This window comes from Gasterosteus aculeatus, chromosome 6 (assembly GCF_964276395.1).
Source record: "Gasterosteus aculeatus chromosome 6, fGasAcu3.hap1.1, whole genome shotgun sequence".
Classification (NCBI taxonomy): domain Eukaryota; kingdom Metazoa; phylum Chordata; class Actinopteri; order Perciformes; family Gasterosteidae; genus Gasterosteus; species Gasterosteus aculeatus.
Window position 1 is genome coordinate 13,398,878 of NC_135693.1, and position 18,312 is coordinate 13,417,189.

Consider the following 18,312-nt stretch of genomic DNA (forward strand, 5'->3'; position numbering starts at 1 on the left):
TCAACTAGCATTTAGTATTTTAATGCTTTGCTAGCTGTTGGCGGTGTACTGAAAGAACACACATGCTGCTTTTGCTTTTTAATGATTTTAAGGAGTGAATAAAGACCCGCTTGGCTTTACAGTGCTGATTCTGAATTTTTTTTGTCTTCTGTTTTGATTGCGGTTCACTTTTACGCCGTGATCCGTCGGCTTTAGCTTCTGACTTTATCTTTTAACCTCTTTTTAGTTGTTAAACCCATTGACATCCTGCATATCTTTGCAAGGACATACTGAAGACCTTTCTGTCTGCTTTTCTCAAGAATACCTTTTGGGTTTTTTTCCCCAAAAGTGCGTCTCCTCAGAATGAGCAGCTGGAGTTACCAAGGAGTTCACATTGTCAGTGACAGCTGGCGGGCTTGCGGCCGGGGCAGGACTTAGCGAAGGGTGAATTTGCCGCGTTAGCAGTGCTGTCAGAACCTCCTCACGTAAAGGAGTCCTTGTGACGTGATGAGTCCTAAGATGCCACCCCCTTTCTCTTATTCATTTTAAATTATTTTGTTCCAATTACTTTTTCTGTCTGCTTGTTTGGTTAGTTGAGAAGCCTTTTTAAATGTATGTGTATTTGCAATATAAATCCCAATCCACCGCTTATTTTAAATTGTTCCCTGTTCCTGCAAAAAGACAAAGCTGTGGTTTGTTAGAAATTTAAATATTATAGGACAGTCCGCTGCTGTTATGATTCTAATTGGGATGTGATGAAGTTGTAAACATGGTAAAGAAACAAGTCGTCCTTGTCTTGCTTGAGTACGCTGGCATTATGGGTAATACAGTGTCCACTGATAACTAATTTATGAGCCTGTGTGCAGCTGGCACCTCCAGGGTTTTATGACTTCAATCTTTGCATAATTTACAGTGCTTTGTTTTTCATTTGGTCACTTGATCAATCGGATGACATGCCTCTGCATTGTAAATGGTTGATGAGGAGGAGCCACTCAAGATGCAATGTTGTACTTTTTCTACATTAATGAGTGTGCGATGTTCATAACCTGCACTAAAGGGAGGATGCTGGTATAAGATTGATGAGGTAGTCAAATCTCTTGAGAAATTACTTTTGTCTTCGGTTAATAAATGGGTCGCTTTGTTCCTTTATGTTCACCTCAGTTATAGATCCCAATGAATTCAACTTCCTTTCACACCCAATACGCTTATTATGCCATGACTATGGTGGATTTTTAATTAACATTTATGAACTCTGAAAAATGATGTTTCAAAGTATTTCATTGTGTATTTTGAAAAATAAATCTTCAATTCTGTCTATCTATCAAAGATTTGCCATTAAGATGTCAGATTTAACACATTATTTATCATATGCTATATATTCAGCAAATTATTGTGTGTGTATATATATATGGATTCTAAAGCTCTATTAATCGAAAAATGATATTTTAAAGGCAAACAATCCCTTACTTTTTTTGTTCAGCACGGTGGGTCAAAACCATTCGCTTTGTTAACTCAGAGAGACTACAGTAGCACGGCTGTAAGCAGGGAAGTGGGAAATCCAGCTATAGTCCTGCTGGTTTGCAGTGTAGATGGCACCCTCCAGTGCAATGACACATGGTGGAGCACCTCTGCTGCCCCTGAACCAACAACATTTCAGTTATGAGTGGCTGACCTCTCTTGTTTTGCTTCTCATTCGGACTGTGTCTTTAGGGAGTGACCATGCACGACTGTAAGCAACGGCCTATTTAGAGTGTGGTATTGGAATCTGTGTTTCTTTATTATGACAGAAATCTCTGCATTAACTGTAACGAAAAATATGCAGAGGTTGTTACGGAGCATTTCACCATTCTTTCCTAGCCGGCTGCAAATCCTCAGCGGTGATGGAGGTGGAGGTGGCTTGGCAGCCCAAAAATGAAAGATTACATTCTACCATCAAAACCACTGTGGGAGTATCAGGAATCAGGAACATTTATTGCCAAAATATGTTAGGAATGCAAGGAATTTGACATGACTGCCGATGGGAAGAAACTGTTTGTGTGGCGGGAGGTCTTAGTCCTGATGGACCTCAGCCTCCTGCCAGATGAAAGGGGCACAAACAGTTTTTGTCCAGGGTGAGAGGGGTCGGTTACAACCTCTTTAGCTCGCTTCAGAGTCCTGGAAGCGAACAAGTCCTGGAGGCAGATTGCAGCCGATCACCCTCTCTGCAGAGCGGATGACCCGCTGCAGCCTGCCCTTGTCCTTGGCTGTGGCTGCAGCGTACCAGACGGTGATGGAGGAGCAGAGGATGGATTTGATGATGGCCGTGTAGAAGTGCACCACCATCGTCTTTGGCAGGTTGAATTTCTTCAGCTGCCTCAGGAAGAACAACCTCTGCTGAGCCTTCTTGGTGATGGAGCTTATGTTCAGGGTCGGTGAGGGTTTTCAGGTGGGACCGGACTCGCCATTAAAAAGACTTAATACAGAGGTCAGAGGGACGGGCCTGTAGTCATTAAGTCCTGTGATCCTTGGCTTCTACACTAAGTTGTTCCCTGGATGCACATGAGATCATTTCTGGAGAAAGAGCTCCGGGGATCACAACCATAATTAACAACAAAAACAACAAAAAACAAAGAGCACCGACGCACTGTGGGAGCCATCTTAGGTGCCATCTGGCGCCATGTGGAAGTATCCACATGGGAGTCTGGTACAGGCTGACTTTGGAAGCCAAAACTGAAATCCCATAAGGGCGAGCTTCATGCACCGGTCAAAACAGTGAAGCTCAGCTGGCTTATCCAGCGTCCGGCTCTGGATAAGCGTCGAGGTGACTACTTGAATTCAAATACGTGTATGTTCTGTTCATACAACTGCACATTTCTAAAACGTAAACCCAGAGAGCATTTCAAGTACTTTTGTCGCTAAGTGCTTGGCTTTTACTGACTGCTCAAAACACTTGAGTTATAATAACAAGAAAAAAACTGTCTAGAGAACAAATTATCTTCTGATTGGGGTATTTACGTGATTGTATAATTAATTTTAACATTTAATGACGACTACAAATTAGCAGTTAATTTTCACCACACCAAACAAGTGCATCTGTCTGCTGTTCATTGTGACTGTGGCATTAAGTATTTACGGTTGCCATGGTCAATACACTTTAAATAATATTATGTTTTTTGCTGTTTGCGACATGCTTGGCCTTGAAGATTTAAAAGTGGTGATATCTGTTATGGAGACACCTCTGACAGTCAGTCAGCACCAGACCTCCTGAACAGGAAGAGGTGGGATAAACAACTCTACGCTGGAGGAGAGGCGATCAAAGGAACACAGCCAGCGAAAGAAAGAAACGGACAACCTGCTTTTTTTTCTTTGATGGAGCGCAAACCCCCTTCAACCTCGGGATAAAGAATACCATCATAACTTTTTGAGTAATCTGCCACTGTTATTGCTTCATCCGCAATATAGGCCAGCGTCGTTATTCGACAGCATTGGAATGTTTTGATAAAGTGTTGTTCATTGACGTAGAGCAGAGTTGGGATTGACCTGTTGCACTGAGACCGTGTTGAAAGCTTTGGGTTGCCGACATTCAGTTCATGATGCGACTGACGGGCCGCAATGAAAGGACATCGTTGGAGGCGGATCGTTGGAGCCTTTTCTCGTTCAGCACCCAGTCAACAATCTCTCCACTTCCCGCTGTCCATTAAGTTGGAAAAAACATCCTTGCTGTCCTATGCAAATGAGACACAGCGTTCCCATGTCAACCGAGAGGAGATCTGGAGGAAGCTGTGGAACAAAACCACTTTCCCCTCTTCGGGCTGGCTGTGTGCGCAGGTCTGCGTTTTTCTCATGTGAAAAGGATCAAAGCAATCTTACTCAGGCCCGTTAAGAAAGATAGATGTACGAATTGTGGGGAATCAAATCTGCTTCAAAAAGGAACGCGACTGGGAGCCGGAGAGATGAGAAGGCTGTGAGAAAATGGGGAACCAGTGTGAAATGGCTCTTGTTGTGCTTTAAGAGAAGAGAACGCAGCTGTTCCCTGCTGTCCATGCGAGACGTCCGTTGTTTGGGAGCGCCGGCTGCAGCAGGGTCAGATCTGTTTAGGTGGATGCTTTTTAGTGCACAGTAAGGGGAAAGTGAATGAGTGGAATCGCTGAGGTCCGACGGTGAGAGGCCGAGATTGTACATTTGTTGTTCAACATGCTTTGATATGATAGTGTTGATTCTTGGGATTCCCTCCCGTCCCTTTAGCATATGCTACTAAAGCTGATTTCACAGCTTATCGCCTGCTCCGAGAATAAGCCTTGAGAGGAAGGTGTGACATCAAATGGCTCAGACAGACAGACAGACAGACAGACAGACACACCCCCGCTATTCCTCCTCCTGACACCTTGCTTTCCCAGAGCTCCGAGCGGAGGCTGTGTGCCGTGGATTTGTGTGTGCGCTTGACAACTAGTCTCAACATATAAATGATACGCACTAGATCGTCCTTGATTTTCATTTAGGCACCAGCTGATCCAGTTAGCTCTTTTTCTTGGGTTCTGGAGGCTTGAGATATTTTGGATACACGTTTGGTGGTATGCCATACAATTTCACCAGAATTGTAAATCTTCTTGCATGTTTAAAATGTCGCCTCTGTACCTTTTAAATAGTTGGTGACAATGGAGACTATAGTTAGATTCCAATTGTCAGAAGTTTCAGAGAATCTTTTCAAGTGTTTGTTTCTTGTGACTGCAGGTTTGTATTTAGTCATATTCCACTTACATTTTATTTATACAGCCCAATACTACAGACCTTTTACCTCCTGGAGGTTATTTCAGTCTATATTCGTTCCGGTGAGGATTGCCAGCAGATGCATCTATTAGCTGATTTAATGGTTTGCTAGTCATCTGTAATTGTAGCAGTACATTTATGTATGACTGTATTCTGTTTGTGTTTGCTATCTGCTTAGTTTTATTTATTTATTGTTTCGATTTTAGGATATTTTAAAATGTGTCTTCTGTAAAGTGGCTTAACAGCGTTTGGAAAAGCACTATACAAATTAAATGTATTATTTATTATAACATTGTCGCGTGACTGCACGTCTGAAGTTGTCACGTTCGTAACAAGAGGACTCAAGCGTAAACCCAGGTATAAAAAAAATATAATTTGATCTGCCTGTAAGGGAGCGGACACAAGGTCAAGAAAACATACAGATACTGTAGTCAAGGTCACAAGCTACAGCAAGAATAACAGACAAGCCAACAACCAGGCAAGGGAGACGCATGGTTTAAAAATACTGGGGTTGCAGGTGATTGGAAACAGGTGGGTTATTCAGATTAAATCTGTATGAGTATTTTTGAGTAATCCAGAAATAATTGCATACATTTTGATGGATCCATATAATCCAGCGGATTATTTTATTTTCTGGAAACGAAATTGGATTGCCAGATTAATGTTCTTTGAAAATGTTTAGCGTGATGTTGTAGGTAGATGTGTGTGTTGGTTACTGTTTGTGCGTGAAGATTCAAGGGCTTGCTGGGTCACGGAAGCTAAAAAAACATCCTCTCCCTTGTTTTTGTTTTTTCGTCCAGGTGGACAGGCAATAAGGCTTGACAGAAGATGCGACGGGGGTGGTGGCTCGTCAGATGGCTGGGGACCGGAATGGCAATCCTCTCCTTACTGACCCACAGCTGGGGCCAGGACACAGAAGGTATGAGCAGCCAACACCGAGGCCGACAACCTCAGGCCTCCCCTTTCTCTGTCTACTATCGCCGCGCTGCCGAGAGGCCACGATTGTAATGTGAACGTCATTTTGCCGTTTTCACTGTGTACAACGGCATATCTGATTCATTTTTACTGACTAATGCAACACACTGAGGGGATGAAACACTTGCACAATTTAAAAATACTAAACTAAATGGACCGGAAGTTAAATTAATTTCAATCAGCTAATTATTTCTATATGTGAACGCAAAGTCATAGCTACGATAATGGAGCGTGTGTTGTACTGTCCTTCCACCCACTCGGCTGTATCGATGTTACTAATAGTGTGACTTGTTTGTGTTTATGGGTGTTGAGGAGGTTGTTTGTCATGTCAGTCTAAATATGTGCCTGTTCTAAAAGTCAGTAGATGGTTGTTGCTGAGCTTTCATGAGAGTTTGATTTCATTGAGAAGCGCCACAATGAAGTTTCTCTCAGGTGCGTTTTTAAAGACGTGATACAGGGACGCCTCGGTGCAAAAACTCTTGCTCTCACAATAATCTTACTATAATTCCTTTTCAAATTCAAGCAATGTTTTTCAAAAGACATTAGTTAGACAGAGGGCCTAAATCCAGCTTACTTCCTACGCAGTTCACTGATAATGCTGAGAGGATTCTCCTTGTACTTTCTTGAATAAGTTCCCACATTACTGAGGGAATCTGAGAACTTTTTGTCTCATCTCACTGACTTTGTAGCAGATGCCAGTTAAAAGGGAATTTCAGCTGCATGAGATTGGCAGGTCTTTAAAGACGGTGCTGAGAGGAAGCTCCACATGCACAGAGACTTGCTTAATTCTCCTTTGTGGCAATATTGTGCTTAATTCAGGTCAATTTTGAGATCCAAACCCTGTTTCCTTCTTTTTATCATCCCTTGACTGCTTCCTAGCCTCCCTTCAAAAGGTCACTAATGTAAATACTTTTTTCAGAAGATACTAATCTCTGTTTACCGTCTTTCGATTCAAGATTTGCTTCAAATGTTTGAAAGGATTTCAGTAGAAACGGGACTGACTGATCCTTTGTTGCTGAATGACTGCATTGTGGTTTTCTTTAATGAACTATCCCCCCCCCCCCCCCGGCTCTGACCACATTAATTGTTACATTAGTTGTTGTGTGGAGTCAGGAGGCCCTTTAACCCAAGCGTAGCAGAACTCAATAACCGCCCTGTGGACTATGGCTCTGTGGGTAATTTGATGAACAACTTGTGAGTGCGTTCATATTCAAATAGATTAGTCTTTTAAGAACACGTTTCTTTTTTCGAGGCAAAATATAATTGCTGCCTGGTTTGTGATTTCTGGCAACGTTGTTCTGAAGGAACATTTGTCCACTGCGCAATAGTTAGAGAGAAGGTCAGTATGGTTCAATACGCAGGGTTGTGACCCCTGCGGACCGGGGATTCTCATCTCCCAGTGAAACTGTTTTAATAAGACTCACCATGTGTGTCACGTGGCTCAAGACAGACCGACTTAACATTTATTGTGTATGTAGAAAATGTAACGTTTGAACCTCCGATTTCTTGTTTTCTCTTTTCTGCAAAAATGCAGAAAAGCTTAAACTATGCAAACGCAGGAAGGAATTCTCTTTAATTATCATCTTTAGCCATCAAATGGTTCATGTACTGATATGTAATCAAAAACTGTCTGATATTGTCCTGTGACCGTAAAGGGTTAGTTTTATTCTGATTGCCGATGGGGCCCCAGACTGTAATTTGACAGGTTGCAGACAGAATAATTAGGAAAAGCGGGTAGCTATGTATTAGTGGTGCATGCAAATGAGCTCCGCTTGCTTCAGCGTCTGCCAACGAACGACCACAGTGCGTCATAGCTGTGATGAGGGAGCAGAGGGTACGACATAGTCCTCCTGTCGGCCGCCCCCCCCCCCCCCCCCCCACCCACATGTACTCTTGAGCCGCTTTGGGGGTCAGTGTCACCCAGCGACGAACTTGTTTAGAGCAGGGATGATCCCCTCACCGCGACGCTTCCTGCACCTTCCGTTCCATAAATCTCACCGCTCTGCCCACCTCAAGGTGCTCTTGGTATTTGGCTCTGTCAACTTCTTCCGTGTCGGTTCATCAAATGAAAACAGCAGCCACAATGAATTCAGATGCCACTGAGCTGAGGAGGGATAAACACATCCATTTTCACTGGTTATCCCGGACTATTGCAAATTTAATTAGCAGGGATTAAATCTGAATAAAGAGTAAATATCACTTCCCACGTTTCCTCATTACACTTTCTCTTAATACCTCTTCTGAACACCTGTGTTGCATACATTCTTCATTCACATCCCCTCGGCAGGCCATGCTTTCATGTGGCTTCCATCTTCCTTGCCTTGCATCATCTGACTCTAGTCTCTCTCCACAGAGATTCTCCTTTGACTGTGCAAATGCGTTGTGCGACATGTGTGTCCAGCGACCCTCGCGTGGGTGTCGGTAGCAGCAGTTGAACAGACAGTAAGGACAAACTTACTTCAATTTAAAGCAGAGGTGACAGACGCACACCAACCATATCTCTAAATCCCTGCATCGCTTAATCCAGATGTAGGACAAAGGCGTGTGCACACTAACGCGCTCGCTTGTATTGGTGAGTGTGTTTAGAGATGAGGATTAGTTAATAGCTGCGGACGCTTCTGCCATGCGACATCAGCCTACCTTCCCTTCTGACACTATTTCCATCTCTTGGGCATTTTCCCTCTCTTCCCATCTGCACATCCGTTCTGACCCACAATTGTTTGTCTATTTTTGGGATTGTTTGATTAGGGGCCAGATGTGCAGCAGCGGAGTGACAAGGGGATTTAATCCGCCCGCCAGCAGGCTGTAATCAGGCCCTGGGTAACAGGGGGGGAGAGGGACAGGGGTCACTCATGGTAAGACTGCCTGAAGTGTGTACCTGGGGATCAGCACATCAGCATGTGGGTGCTTCACTGTTCACCGAGAGTGTGATTTCAAACTTTGCCCTCTTGCACGTGTGGTTAACCTCACAGAGACAAACAGAGGCAGCAGTGACGAGGAAGTTTGGATGAGAGAAGGAGAGGGAGCCACGTCGGGGGATTTACACATCAGTAGAGTAATCCCCTTCTCCCTCTCCTCTATTATCTACCACTAATGATTTAAATGATGCCGCAATTCATTCACAGCTCTGTATCTCTGGCATTCTCAGCTCCTTAAACACTTGTGCTTTCTTCACTGGATTTTTTCTTTCATTTCTTCACACCCTATATAGAAGTACACACACACACACACACACACACACACACACACACACACACACACACACACATTAACAGCGGGAAGTCCCGCAGAGGGATGCACCCTTTTTGTGATTTGTTAGGAAAGGGGGAGAGATTTTGAGAGCAAGAAAGGGCGAGGAACCCGGGCAGTGATTGCAATTTTTGTGCTACACATAGACCTGCTACAGGAAGACGGCACTGTGTGTGTGGATCAGCTGCTTTTTCTTCTAAGGAGAAAGTGGTGACCGGCTTAGCTTTTGGTTGTTGTTTTGCATTGACTCGTGGTTTAAAAAGATTTTACCTGCTATAATCATTGTTTTCAATCAATAACTTTGAGGCTTTCAATTTTTTTTGTTGAGTATTTCTATCTATAAGAATGTCACTTAGATACATATATATTAAATATGTAATACAGAAACAGTTTTAAACAGAAACTGATCCACAATATGATCCGTCCAAAATCCCTCATATAAGCATTTAATGGATATTAAATCGCACTACTGTGGTATACTGTGAACAAGATGAGACCTTTTACCATATGAACTGTAACGCACAGCTTTGACAGCCACTCCCAGTGGACAACTGGCCCTAGGTCCCCCGTTTTGACCCGCTGTCGGCCCGTGAGCTGTCATTACCGGGCGACATGTCCCCCTTTCCTTTGCCAGGGGCTCCTGGAGCTGTCCCACAATGGCCCCCTGCACATGGATCCATGCAAAATGAACTATCAATCCAACTGGGAAATTAAAACGGCGTCCCAGTTTGCTCCATTTGGACTCATCCCTGACCGGGGCTGTCTACCGCTGCCGGTGACAGCTCTAACCTTCAACCTTGACGTTTTTAAAGTAGATGCTTGTCAAACCCGCGGTCGGCGGTAGAGATGCACCAATGCCGGTTGGGCCGTGTACTGACTCAAGATACCTGAATCAGGTATAGTTGCTGCTGCTCCAAAAAGGAATACGCCATAAATCAGATATAAAAGTTGTCAGTGTAGAAGTGACTAATTACATAATAAATAACAGTATTTATTTGATTCATTTAGTTATTACAAAGTCATGTTTTCGTACACAAACAATGGTGATCCCAGTTACGTCTATTCCGTGAGACATACAGCTTTTTGAGTAAACAAATTATTATTTGTTTGTATTGCAACTCACTATTGGCCGATACCCAAAGTCCGAATGTAAAAGTTGTACATTCCTCCCTCGGTTGGACCACTGGTGTTAAAAGCTAAAAAGAAAAAAGAAAGAAAAACATGAAAAATATAGTCTGCTAGACATTTCCTTATGATCACATGGGGCATGATATTTATGTGATAGGGCAGGAGCGTTTATGGTTGCATATGGACATTTAGTATGAGACGCTTTACGAGAAGAGGAATTGAGCTGGCAGTTTGCCGTCTGTCTCTAGTCTGCGAAGCTAGCGCCTACTTTCCTGTATGTAAATTATGCAATTTCTCGGGAATACCTCTCCACCTCCATCTTCTTTCTCTCAATCTCCTTCATTGACAAATATAGACAATATTAGTGGCTGCCCACATCTAGCCAGCGTGTTTTGGTGTTTGTAGATGTGAAATTATATGTACCTCCTATCTAAATGAGATGCCTCAAATCCTTTGTAGGTTTATTGTGAAGGTGTGCCAGATGGATTGAGACAGTGCAGCCTCCTAGACCACATTGCTTGTTAGATTGTATGTCCTTTAAAGTTTGTTTATTTTTTAGATCTCCACTCCCAGGGACCAGCAGGTTGATTTATCGGTTCCTTGGAAGAAGCTTTTGCAGATGAAGCCACAGGAAAGCACAAGCTATTGAATGTAGTCTAAGGAAAAAATGCCTTTAGAAAGTAAAAGTCTGTGAGCAGAATTCATCTCGCCACCGCCTTGTTGCTTTCGTAATACAGCAGTCGAGAAGCGGCCTTTTAAGCACTTGAATTTTGTTGGCGGTTGTCTGCATTATCAAGCGGTTATAAGTATGATGAAAGGATTATGTTTACGTTTGAGATGCATGTGAAAGCTTTGATTTTCTCAGGGACAATATCATAGTCTATCACTGCGTACAGCTCACAGCTCAACATTTTGAGTATTTTTACATTACAGGTGATGTAGCAGACGCTTTTATCCAAAGCGACTTACATTACACTTTAAACCCATGGCTTTTACATTTTGCCCAGGGAGCAATTAGGGGTTAGGTGTCTTCCTCAGGGACACTTTGACTTGAGACATGGGGCAGCCGGGACTCGAACCACCAAGCTTGCAGTTCCCAGCACACCCACTCTACCCCCTGCGCCACGACTCTTTAGCGCTATTTCCATCCAATATTTGATATATTTTACAGTCCCACAGTGTTAAAGTGCTTATTTAAAAAGGGAGCATGTTAAAAGAAATTGAGATAAATGTCATAGTTCTGTAAAGAAAATTTGTAATCATTTTGTAATTGAAGCTTCACAGCTTCAGGTCAACATTGTTCGGTTGATTAGGGAGACGATCTCTTTAGGTAAAATCATTCCTAGGTCAAAATGAGAAGATTTTGATTGTCCGGATTAGGCCTCTCGAGTACACAGTGCCCTGATGAGTGACTGAAAGCTGTTCGCTGCATTTTTTATAATTCCCGTCTCTTCAAATCCGACTCTCCTCTGACTTTTCCCAATGCTCGTTTCATTTGGAACGAAGGGATCAGGCCATTAAAAACACGTTTTCATGAGCTTTATTGAGCCAAAGCCTTTTGAGCTCTAGCTGAGAACTTGGAGGGAGCCGTGCAAGCTAGAAATAGAAGTACAAAATGTAACCTTGAGGCTTTCTTTGTTGAGGAAAAGTAATAGACTGCAACCCTTAGTTGTTGAATTTGTAGATCACTTTATGCACTATAACAGCACACCAGAGTTATTCTGCAATGCTCCTGATGTGTGGGATTCAAAATAAGAAAAGTTCAATCAAATTATTGGCTTTGAAGTTATGTTCCTTTTGAAATTAAAAACATACGTATGAACATCAAACGATGTGCTGTCTACTTATCTATCTGGGCTTAATTATTTGGAATTTACTACAAGCCTTTGGCTTGTGAATGTTCTGAAAACCCAATGCAATCCTAAAGTTTAGGATTATAAAGTTATATTCCATAATGGCCGAAAATAGCCATTTTTCTCATAGTTTAAGAGAGTTCATATACTTTTCTTTCTTTTCTCCGGTTAACTTAAACAACAGGCTAAACTGCACATTCTTACACATTGATAGTCACCGCCAACCATAACAATTTACCTCCAAAATAAAATGGATAAGGATAATAGATGTTTATCAATCTATTTTGTGTGGATTTGGTTAAAGATACACCCCCAATCTGTTTGTTACACTTTTATGTCTTTCTTTCAATATTTCTCTATATTCATCATACATACTCCGTATTCTTATGAAAAGCTGTGCTCTCCTGTGCCGCTCCACCGCTATTCTTCCTCCTTTCTTTTGAAGGATGTAGCTTCTAAGGAGTTGGTCATGGTCTTCTAGATAAGGGGATTAAGCCAAGTAGTTATCCAATCATGTATGTTATGTTATATTTATGGGATCTGCAGGTTTCGTCCAACATTATTATCCTGAGTGCTGCAGAAGTGGGTTGCAGAGGATTTGGTTGGACCTTTTATTTTTTTGTGAACCCTTGTACCTCCCCGGAGAGCCTTGGGAAGGTATTATTCTGGAAGGCTTCCTAATGGGAGGAAAGCTTGATGTAGGATGTCGTTCCAAAATATCCCCCACTGCTTAATAGATGTAGATTCAGCAAGATGTTGGGATTGTTCCAACTCTGCAGTGAGCAGACCTTGATGCTTGCATCATGCATGTGCACGCCTCAGTTCATCATGTTAACGTGTTTGTGCCGTGATAGACCCGTTAGCGCTGCGACACAAAGCACTGTTCTTTTTCTCTGGTTTGGTTTTGCCTTTTGTCTTCAAAGCCGACTTCTTCACATCTTTCTCGCCCGCTGCCACAAATTCCACTTACTTCAAGCTAAACACGCGCATATTCGTGCCACAACACACATATGCAAAACTAACAAAACAAACTGTGATCCCTTAAAAAAAACGTCTGAAAATGAGTGCAAGTAACTTTTACTCCACACGCTTACACACACACACACACACACACACACACACCACACTCTTTCTACTTTACAAAGAGTATATTCTCTCAGACTAGATTTGCATACTTATTTTGATGTTGTGTTTGTTATTTTATGTCTCCAATTGCCAGGTGTGACCCACTTGCTCCGTTCATTTTTACGCTATTAAAGGAAACCCTCATCCTGCTATTTCTTCAGCGGGTTGGTTACAGGTTTATTAATTGCTATGGAACGGGGATGCTCTAACAGTGAACAGTGAATACACCTTGTAAATACGCTTGTAAGTGTTTATAGTTATTTATGAGTTTAGATTAGAGAAGGTTGTTCGCGCTTATCTACTTATTTCCTTGCACTAAGAAAATCATTTCATGGAGGCGATCTCATACAGAGGCAGATGAAGGTCTGAATGTCTGCGAGCTCCTTTAACTCCTCATAAAAGAAAAGCATGACTCTGAAAAGATGAAATGTCCCCTGCTGCAGGTTTTCATATCCCTTCAATTGCTCATTATTGTGCGTATATTCACACTTTAGAAGCTGCCATGTTGAAATAAACGCAGCAACATCAGATCCTAAGGTCGATCTCTGATTAAAATGCACTTTCAAACCACCACACAAGTAAAGGCTCGCAGGCATGCATATTTGATAAGAAAACTATCCACTGTTATGCACCTGGCAACAGGTGCCTATTGCACATGTCAAGTCAGGCAACAGAAGGTGGGTGTGAAACCTTAGAGCGCCGAGTGTCGGTGTGGTGCATTGACCATGTGTCCGTCTTTCTCTCCATCTCTGATTACGAGTAATGAAAGTGGACACCACCTGCGAGCAAGCTGCTTTAGAGTTAATATCTTCCGGGATGCGGGGAGAGCAATTCCAGAAAAAAAGCCTGTGCTCTTTCATGCAGTTTTCTTTCCCCCTTTTCCGAACACATGATACAAGTTAATTTACACAGACAGAGCATTTTAGATTTTGACTTTTGGCGGCCGTATTTGTGAAAGCTGTGTGTGATTCACTCACGAAAACCATTTCTCAGGCAGACGCTTCCCTGAAACTGTCCTTTTCTCTCTCTGTTTTTCTAATATCTGGTCTTTTTTTAATAATGATCTTGTTTTCTCTTTTTCCAACATAAGAGCTTTTCCTCAACCAACTGTTCCGTACTTTTCTTTTCTTCCATGCTTCTGCTCTGCTTCTCTCTGGCTCCACTAACCCCCGACCCCTTCAGGCTGGCAGTACGAGGGTAAGAGGGCTACTATCCCTGGTCTGTTTGCATTTGTTTCATTACAGCCCAACACTCGCCTTCGCCTTTCCCCCTTTGCCTCTGTCTACCACTTGTAGAAGGGCATTTAATCCTGCACTTTCCTCACATGAGCTGCACAGCGCCTTTTTTTTTCCGTCTAGACTAGACACCTCGCTTCCTCCTGTCTGCTCCTCTCCACCTCTCCCGCTGCCCCATCTGGTGCTGTCTGTCAAGCTGCAATTACCTGTGTCCCACGGTCCCGTAGCTTCTAGCGGCTGTGACCTCTGCCTGTGAGGCCGTTGAGCCTCACAGGCAGTGAGCCAATGCTCATGATGTTCCCACATGCTTTGACCACCATGTTTCGTCTGGTGCCCGTATCGTGCGGTCCACTCCTGTTGGTGCTGAAGTAGTCACGACAGGAGACACTGAGACAACATTTGAGGTTAATTTATTCAGACCAATGAAATATTTACAATGTCAGTGTTTACTTTGTCAGTGTTTTTTCAATATTGTTATATGTGCGGTTTATTCATATAATATTTATTTAATTTTCTGTTGTATGTATTTGGAAGTAGTAGCAGAAAAAGGTACTTAAAATATTATTACAATTGCAATATTGATGCATCAGTGCATATAGTAAGCAGCATGTCCTGCTGCTTACTATATGCTTGTTGAGGTTATCTACATTTTAGATGAATTAAGGTACTTCGATCCAGCGGTTCCCAACCTTTGGCCCCAGTGGGTCACAACATCACTCTGTGGTGGGGAGAGAATTAGTTTGGTAGAAAGGCTGTAAAAGAGCCTACTAACCACTACTGCTTTTATATACTATATATACTATACTACTGTAATACATACGACAAATGGTACTCTAAATTAAAAAATCATTGATGTTTACAGGTCACATGTTTTTTTATTTGGCTTAGGCTTTTTTCTAGTCAGAGTTGTTGTGTGAGGTTATGTCAAAGAGCAATATTAAGCTATCAAGGCTTAAATATTGAGAGTCTGTAGGATCAAGTAGCATTAGCATAATTCCATAGACATCAATCATTAACTCCAAGCTTTGTCTCAGACCTTTAAAACCTGTGCTTTCTACAACATGCAGTCATTTTCATAAGTCGACATGAAGCACAATAAGCTGTTGAGATTGCATGGTAAAATAATTAAACCATGCACTGAGCGGTTGAGCTTATTTAACGTTAATTAGCTTTTCTCTTTATTCACGTGCAGAATGTAAGCTGTCCCGACCAGGGCCCCCTGCAACCATAGTGACCATTAACGAGGAGAGCCCCAATGGTATGTATGAGACGTACTCACCGACACGCTTTACTTGTGTTTGCTCCACTTCATTCCGTGTTCCCGTATGGTCAAAATGTATTCACTCAAATGGCTTGGATTACATGCTGGAATTGTTTCTGTTGCACTGGTAATGCAATGCATATTAATGCTGCCACTGTCGGGGCTGCTCGGTGGTGTATAGTCGCACAGTCGATGATCTCTCGGGGCAGGTTGAATATGGGAGATGTTTTGTCAGACATATTGGAATGTCATTCGGCCGTATTTTAGATTAAACATGAACACATTTGAGTTGTTCTTGGTTTGTATATTTGTTCTGCGCTCTCAGTAGTCTGTGTCTGAATCTGAATAATACAGATGGTTTTTGGCATACGGATGAGACATGGGGCTCGATTAATGAGTTGTGCGCTCCCCTGGCAGGTTGTCTTACTACGGTTTGCAGCTGCAGCCGTACGGCCGCACGTCATTTTTACACTTAATCAGTAGCATTAATAGCAGTTGTAGGTATAAAAAATTACTTTTTGACTAGTAATAATTCTAAACCAATACATACATAATGTCATTTAATTAAACATATCTATCAATCATTTCTCAGTAGAAGAAAATGTAAATTCCTCACATGAACTATGATCCATTACTATTGGAAATGTTCATTGTAGATCTGTGATGCTAATAAACTTGGTCAACTTTGACCTCTGACTTCTTTGGCGAGAGATGATAAAATGCTCCAGAAGTATAACATATTTGTATTTCAAAAAGCAGCAATATACCACATATCGTTCTGCTACGCAAATCATTGTCACCAAAGGCAAATTTCCTTCACGAGCCCTAATGATGCCAAAGATACTAAATCTAAATAATGTTGATATGTTCAACATGTGAAAGTTAAATTGGAAATATTCTGCTTCGGAATTGGAAAAAATGGTTTGCAGATATATAAAATGAACATTACAAATTCCATTTTTATATGTGTAAATGTGATTTCTACTACAAATGATAATCGTTATCGGCCAGTGCAGATTTAGTGTAAAAGGACTTTCTGTAGACATTCTTTGGCTTCCGCTGGCGTTTCCATCACCTGCACCCATTTCTCAGCTCTCTTGCCATCTGCAGTCTTTGCTGAAGAGCGTGTGTGTGTGTGTGTGTGTGGGGGGGGGGGGGGGGTGTACCACTATGTGAGTGTAAGGGGGCTGCCTGCTGCTTGGGGAGGAGCTGTATGTTCATTGTGGGAATGAAAAATGCATCCCACTAAATGGAGCAGGTGTGTGTTTGTCTCACTCGGTTCTCCCTGCAGATATTAGCATTGCAGGTTAATAGAGTTTAATGAGCAGCTCTGACTAAAGATAGAATCCAGAGCTTGTTTATAGATCAGAATAGTATTTCACAGGTAATCCACTTGCCTGCAGTTTAAACTCCGGGGGCGGCCCTGTAGGAGGCTGTGAGGAGAAAAGTGTCTGTGTGCACGTGATGCATGCACGCATGCTTATGTGCATATTTGTATCCCGAGAGAATGATGTTTGGGTGGCTCTGTTTCAGATGAGGCCGCCAATTCTTCAATGCAACAGCTCTCAATTCCGACTGTCATGCTGTCTCACCTACTGCTTCCTCTCTGTGTGCACAGCTATGATTTGGGGCTTTGATCGATTGCCGGGGGAATGTGTGAGATGGAGGTAGCCAAGCCTGCATCCGAAAAGCCTCCCCTGCCCCACATGCGCCCATGCTCTGTGTGTGAGGGATTTGCGATAATCTTCCTCATAAAGCACTCATTTACCTGGGATAGGAGTCTCCTCTGGCTCTGCCATCCTCTTATTTATCCCTCCGTGATGAAACGGCCCAGGGCCCATCCTCCCCACAGTGGAGTGTGAAACAGGCAACCAGCCCGTATTGACCAAAGCAATTATCCTTCTAAATGTGTTTCATCTCTCTCTTTTTTTTCTTCTGACACACAGAAACCACACAAATGACACGTAATAAGACCACATAAAACCAAAAACCACATAATCACTTGTCCGTCGGGCCTAGGTAGGAAAAGTTAGACAAACAAACCCATTTAAACCTCCTCGGCTCCTCAGAAGAACTGAGCTAAGACGATAGACGGTTCCCAGAGGAGGAAGTGTGTCGCTTTAACTGTCGGGGCTCTGCATTTTATCCTCAGTTGCTTCGTCAAGGGTGGAATCTTACATGACTGTTGGGTCAACGTACCATGTCTAATATGTCTAAATAAGCCAATTTCCTTGGTCCTAGCCTGGTTCTTTTGGGGAGCGGGTGGGTCCGGGGAGTTCTGTGTTTTATTCTATGATGTTTTCACTTTAGAGAAACGGATAGTTAGGTAGGGATGGCGACCTAGTTGCCCAAATGAAGCGCTGCATGTTTAATTATCCGAGCCGCTGCCAGACACAACACATCCAGCTTAACTCGCTTCAAGTGTAGATCTTTATTGGGAAGACAACGCTTTTATTTCAATAGGCTCCTTCGCTTTTTCAGCCTATATGAGCTAAATGCAAAAGCAGTAAATCAGATTGAAGAGATTTATATCTCCTGGATCGGGGCGGCAGGATATGAAGAGAGGAAAGAGAGCAGGGTATTTTCTCATTGACATGAAGCTTCCTACGACAGCAATGGGAAATCAGCGTGTCCATAAATGAGCGTGCCGTCTTCCAGCTTTTATCTTGTCTCCACAAATCCATGATTTGTATCAACTGTTGCCTGGAGCGTGTAGGCATTCTCTTGACCCTCTCCGTATTGAGCAGCAGCTTAAAGAAGT

General features: G+C 42.7%; 1 protein-coding gene across 5 annotated transcripts in view; it reads left to right on the forward strand.

Moving 5' to 3' along the window:
- LOC120820728 (protocadherin-15) overlaps positions 1 to 18,312 on the forward strand; it is a 152,592-nt gene that overhangs the window by 40,180 nt on the left and 94,100 nt on the right. For 4 of the 5 annotated variants that reach the window (XM_078104494.1, XM_078104496.1, XM_078104497.1 and 1 more), the window contains exons 3-5: positions 5,526 to 5,644; positions 14,238 to 14,252; positions 15,483 to 15,548. In XM_078104494.1, coding sequence (XP_077960620.1) covers positions 5,554 to 5,644; positions 14,238 to 14,252; positions 15,483 to 15,548 — 172 coding nt within the window. In that variant the 5' untranslated portion in view covers positions 5,526 to 5,553. The remainder of the gene's footprint in view (positions 1 to 5,525; positions 5,645 to 14,237; positions 14,253 to 15,482; positions 15,549 to 18,312) is intronic. The other variant, XM_078104495.1, reaches the window with a different exon arrangement.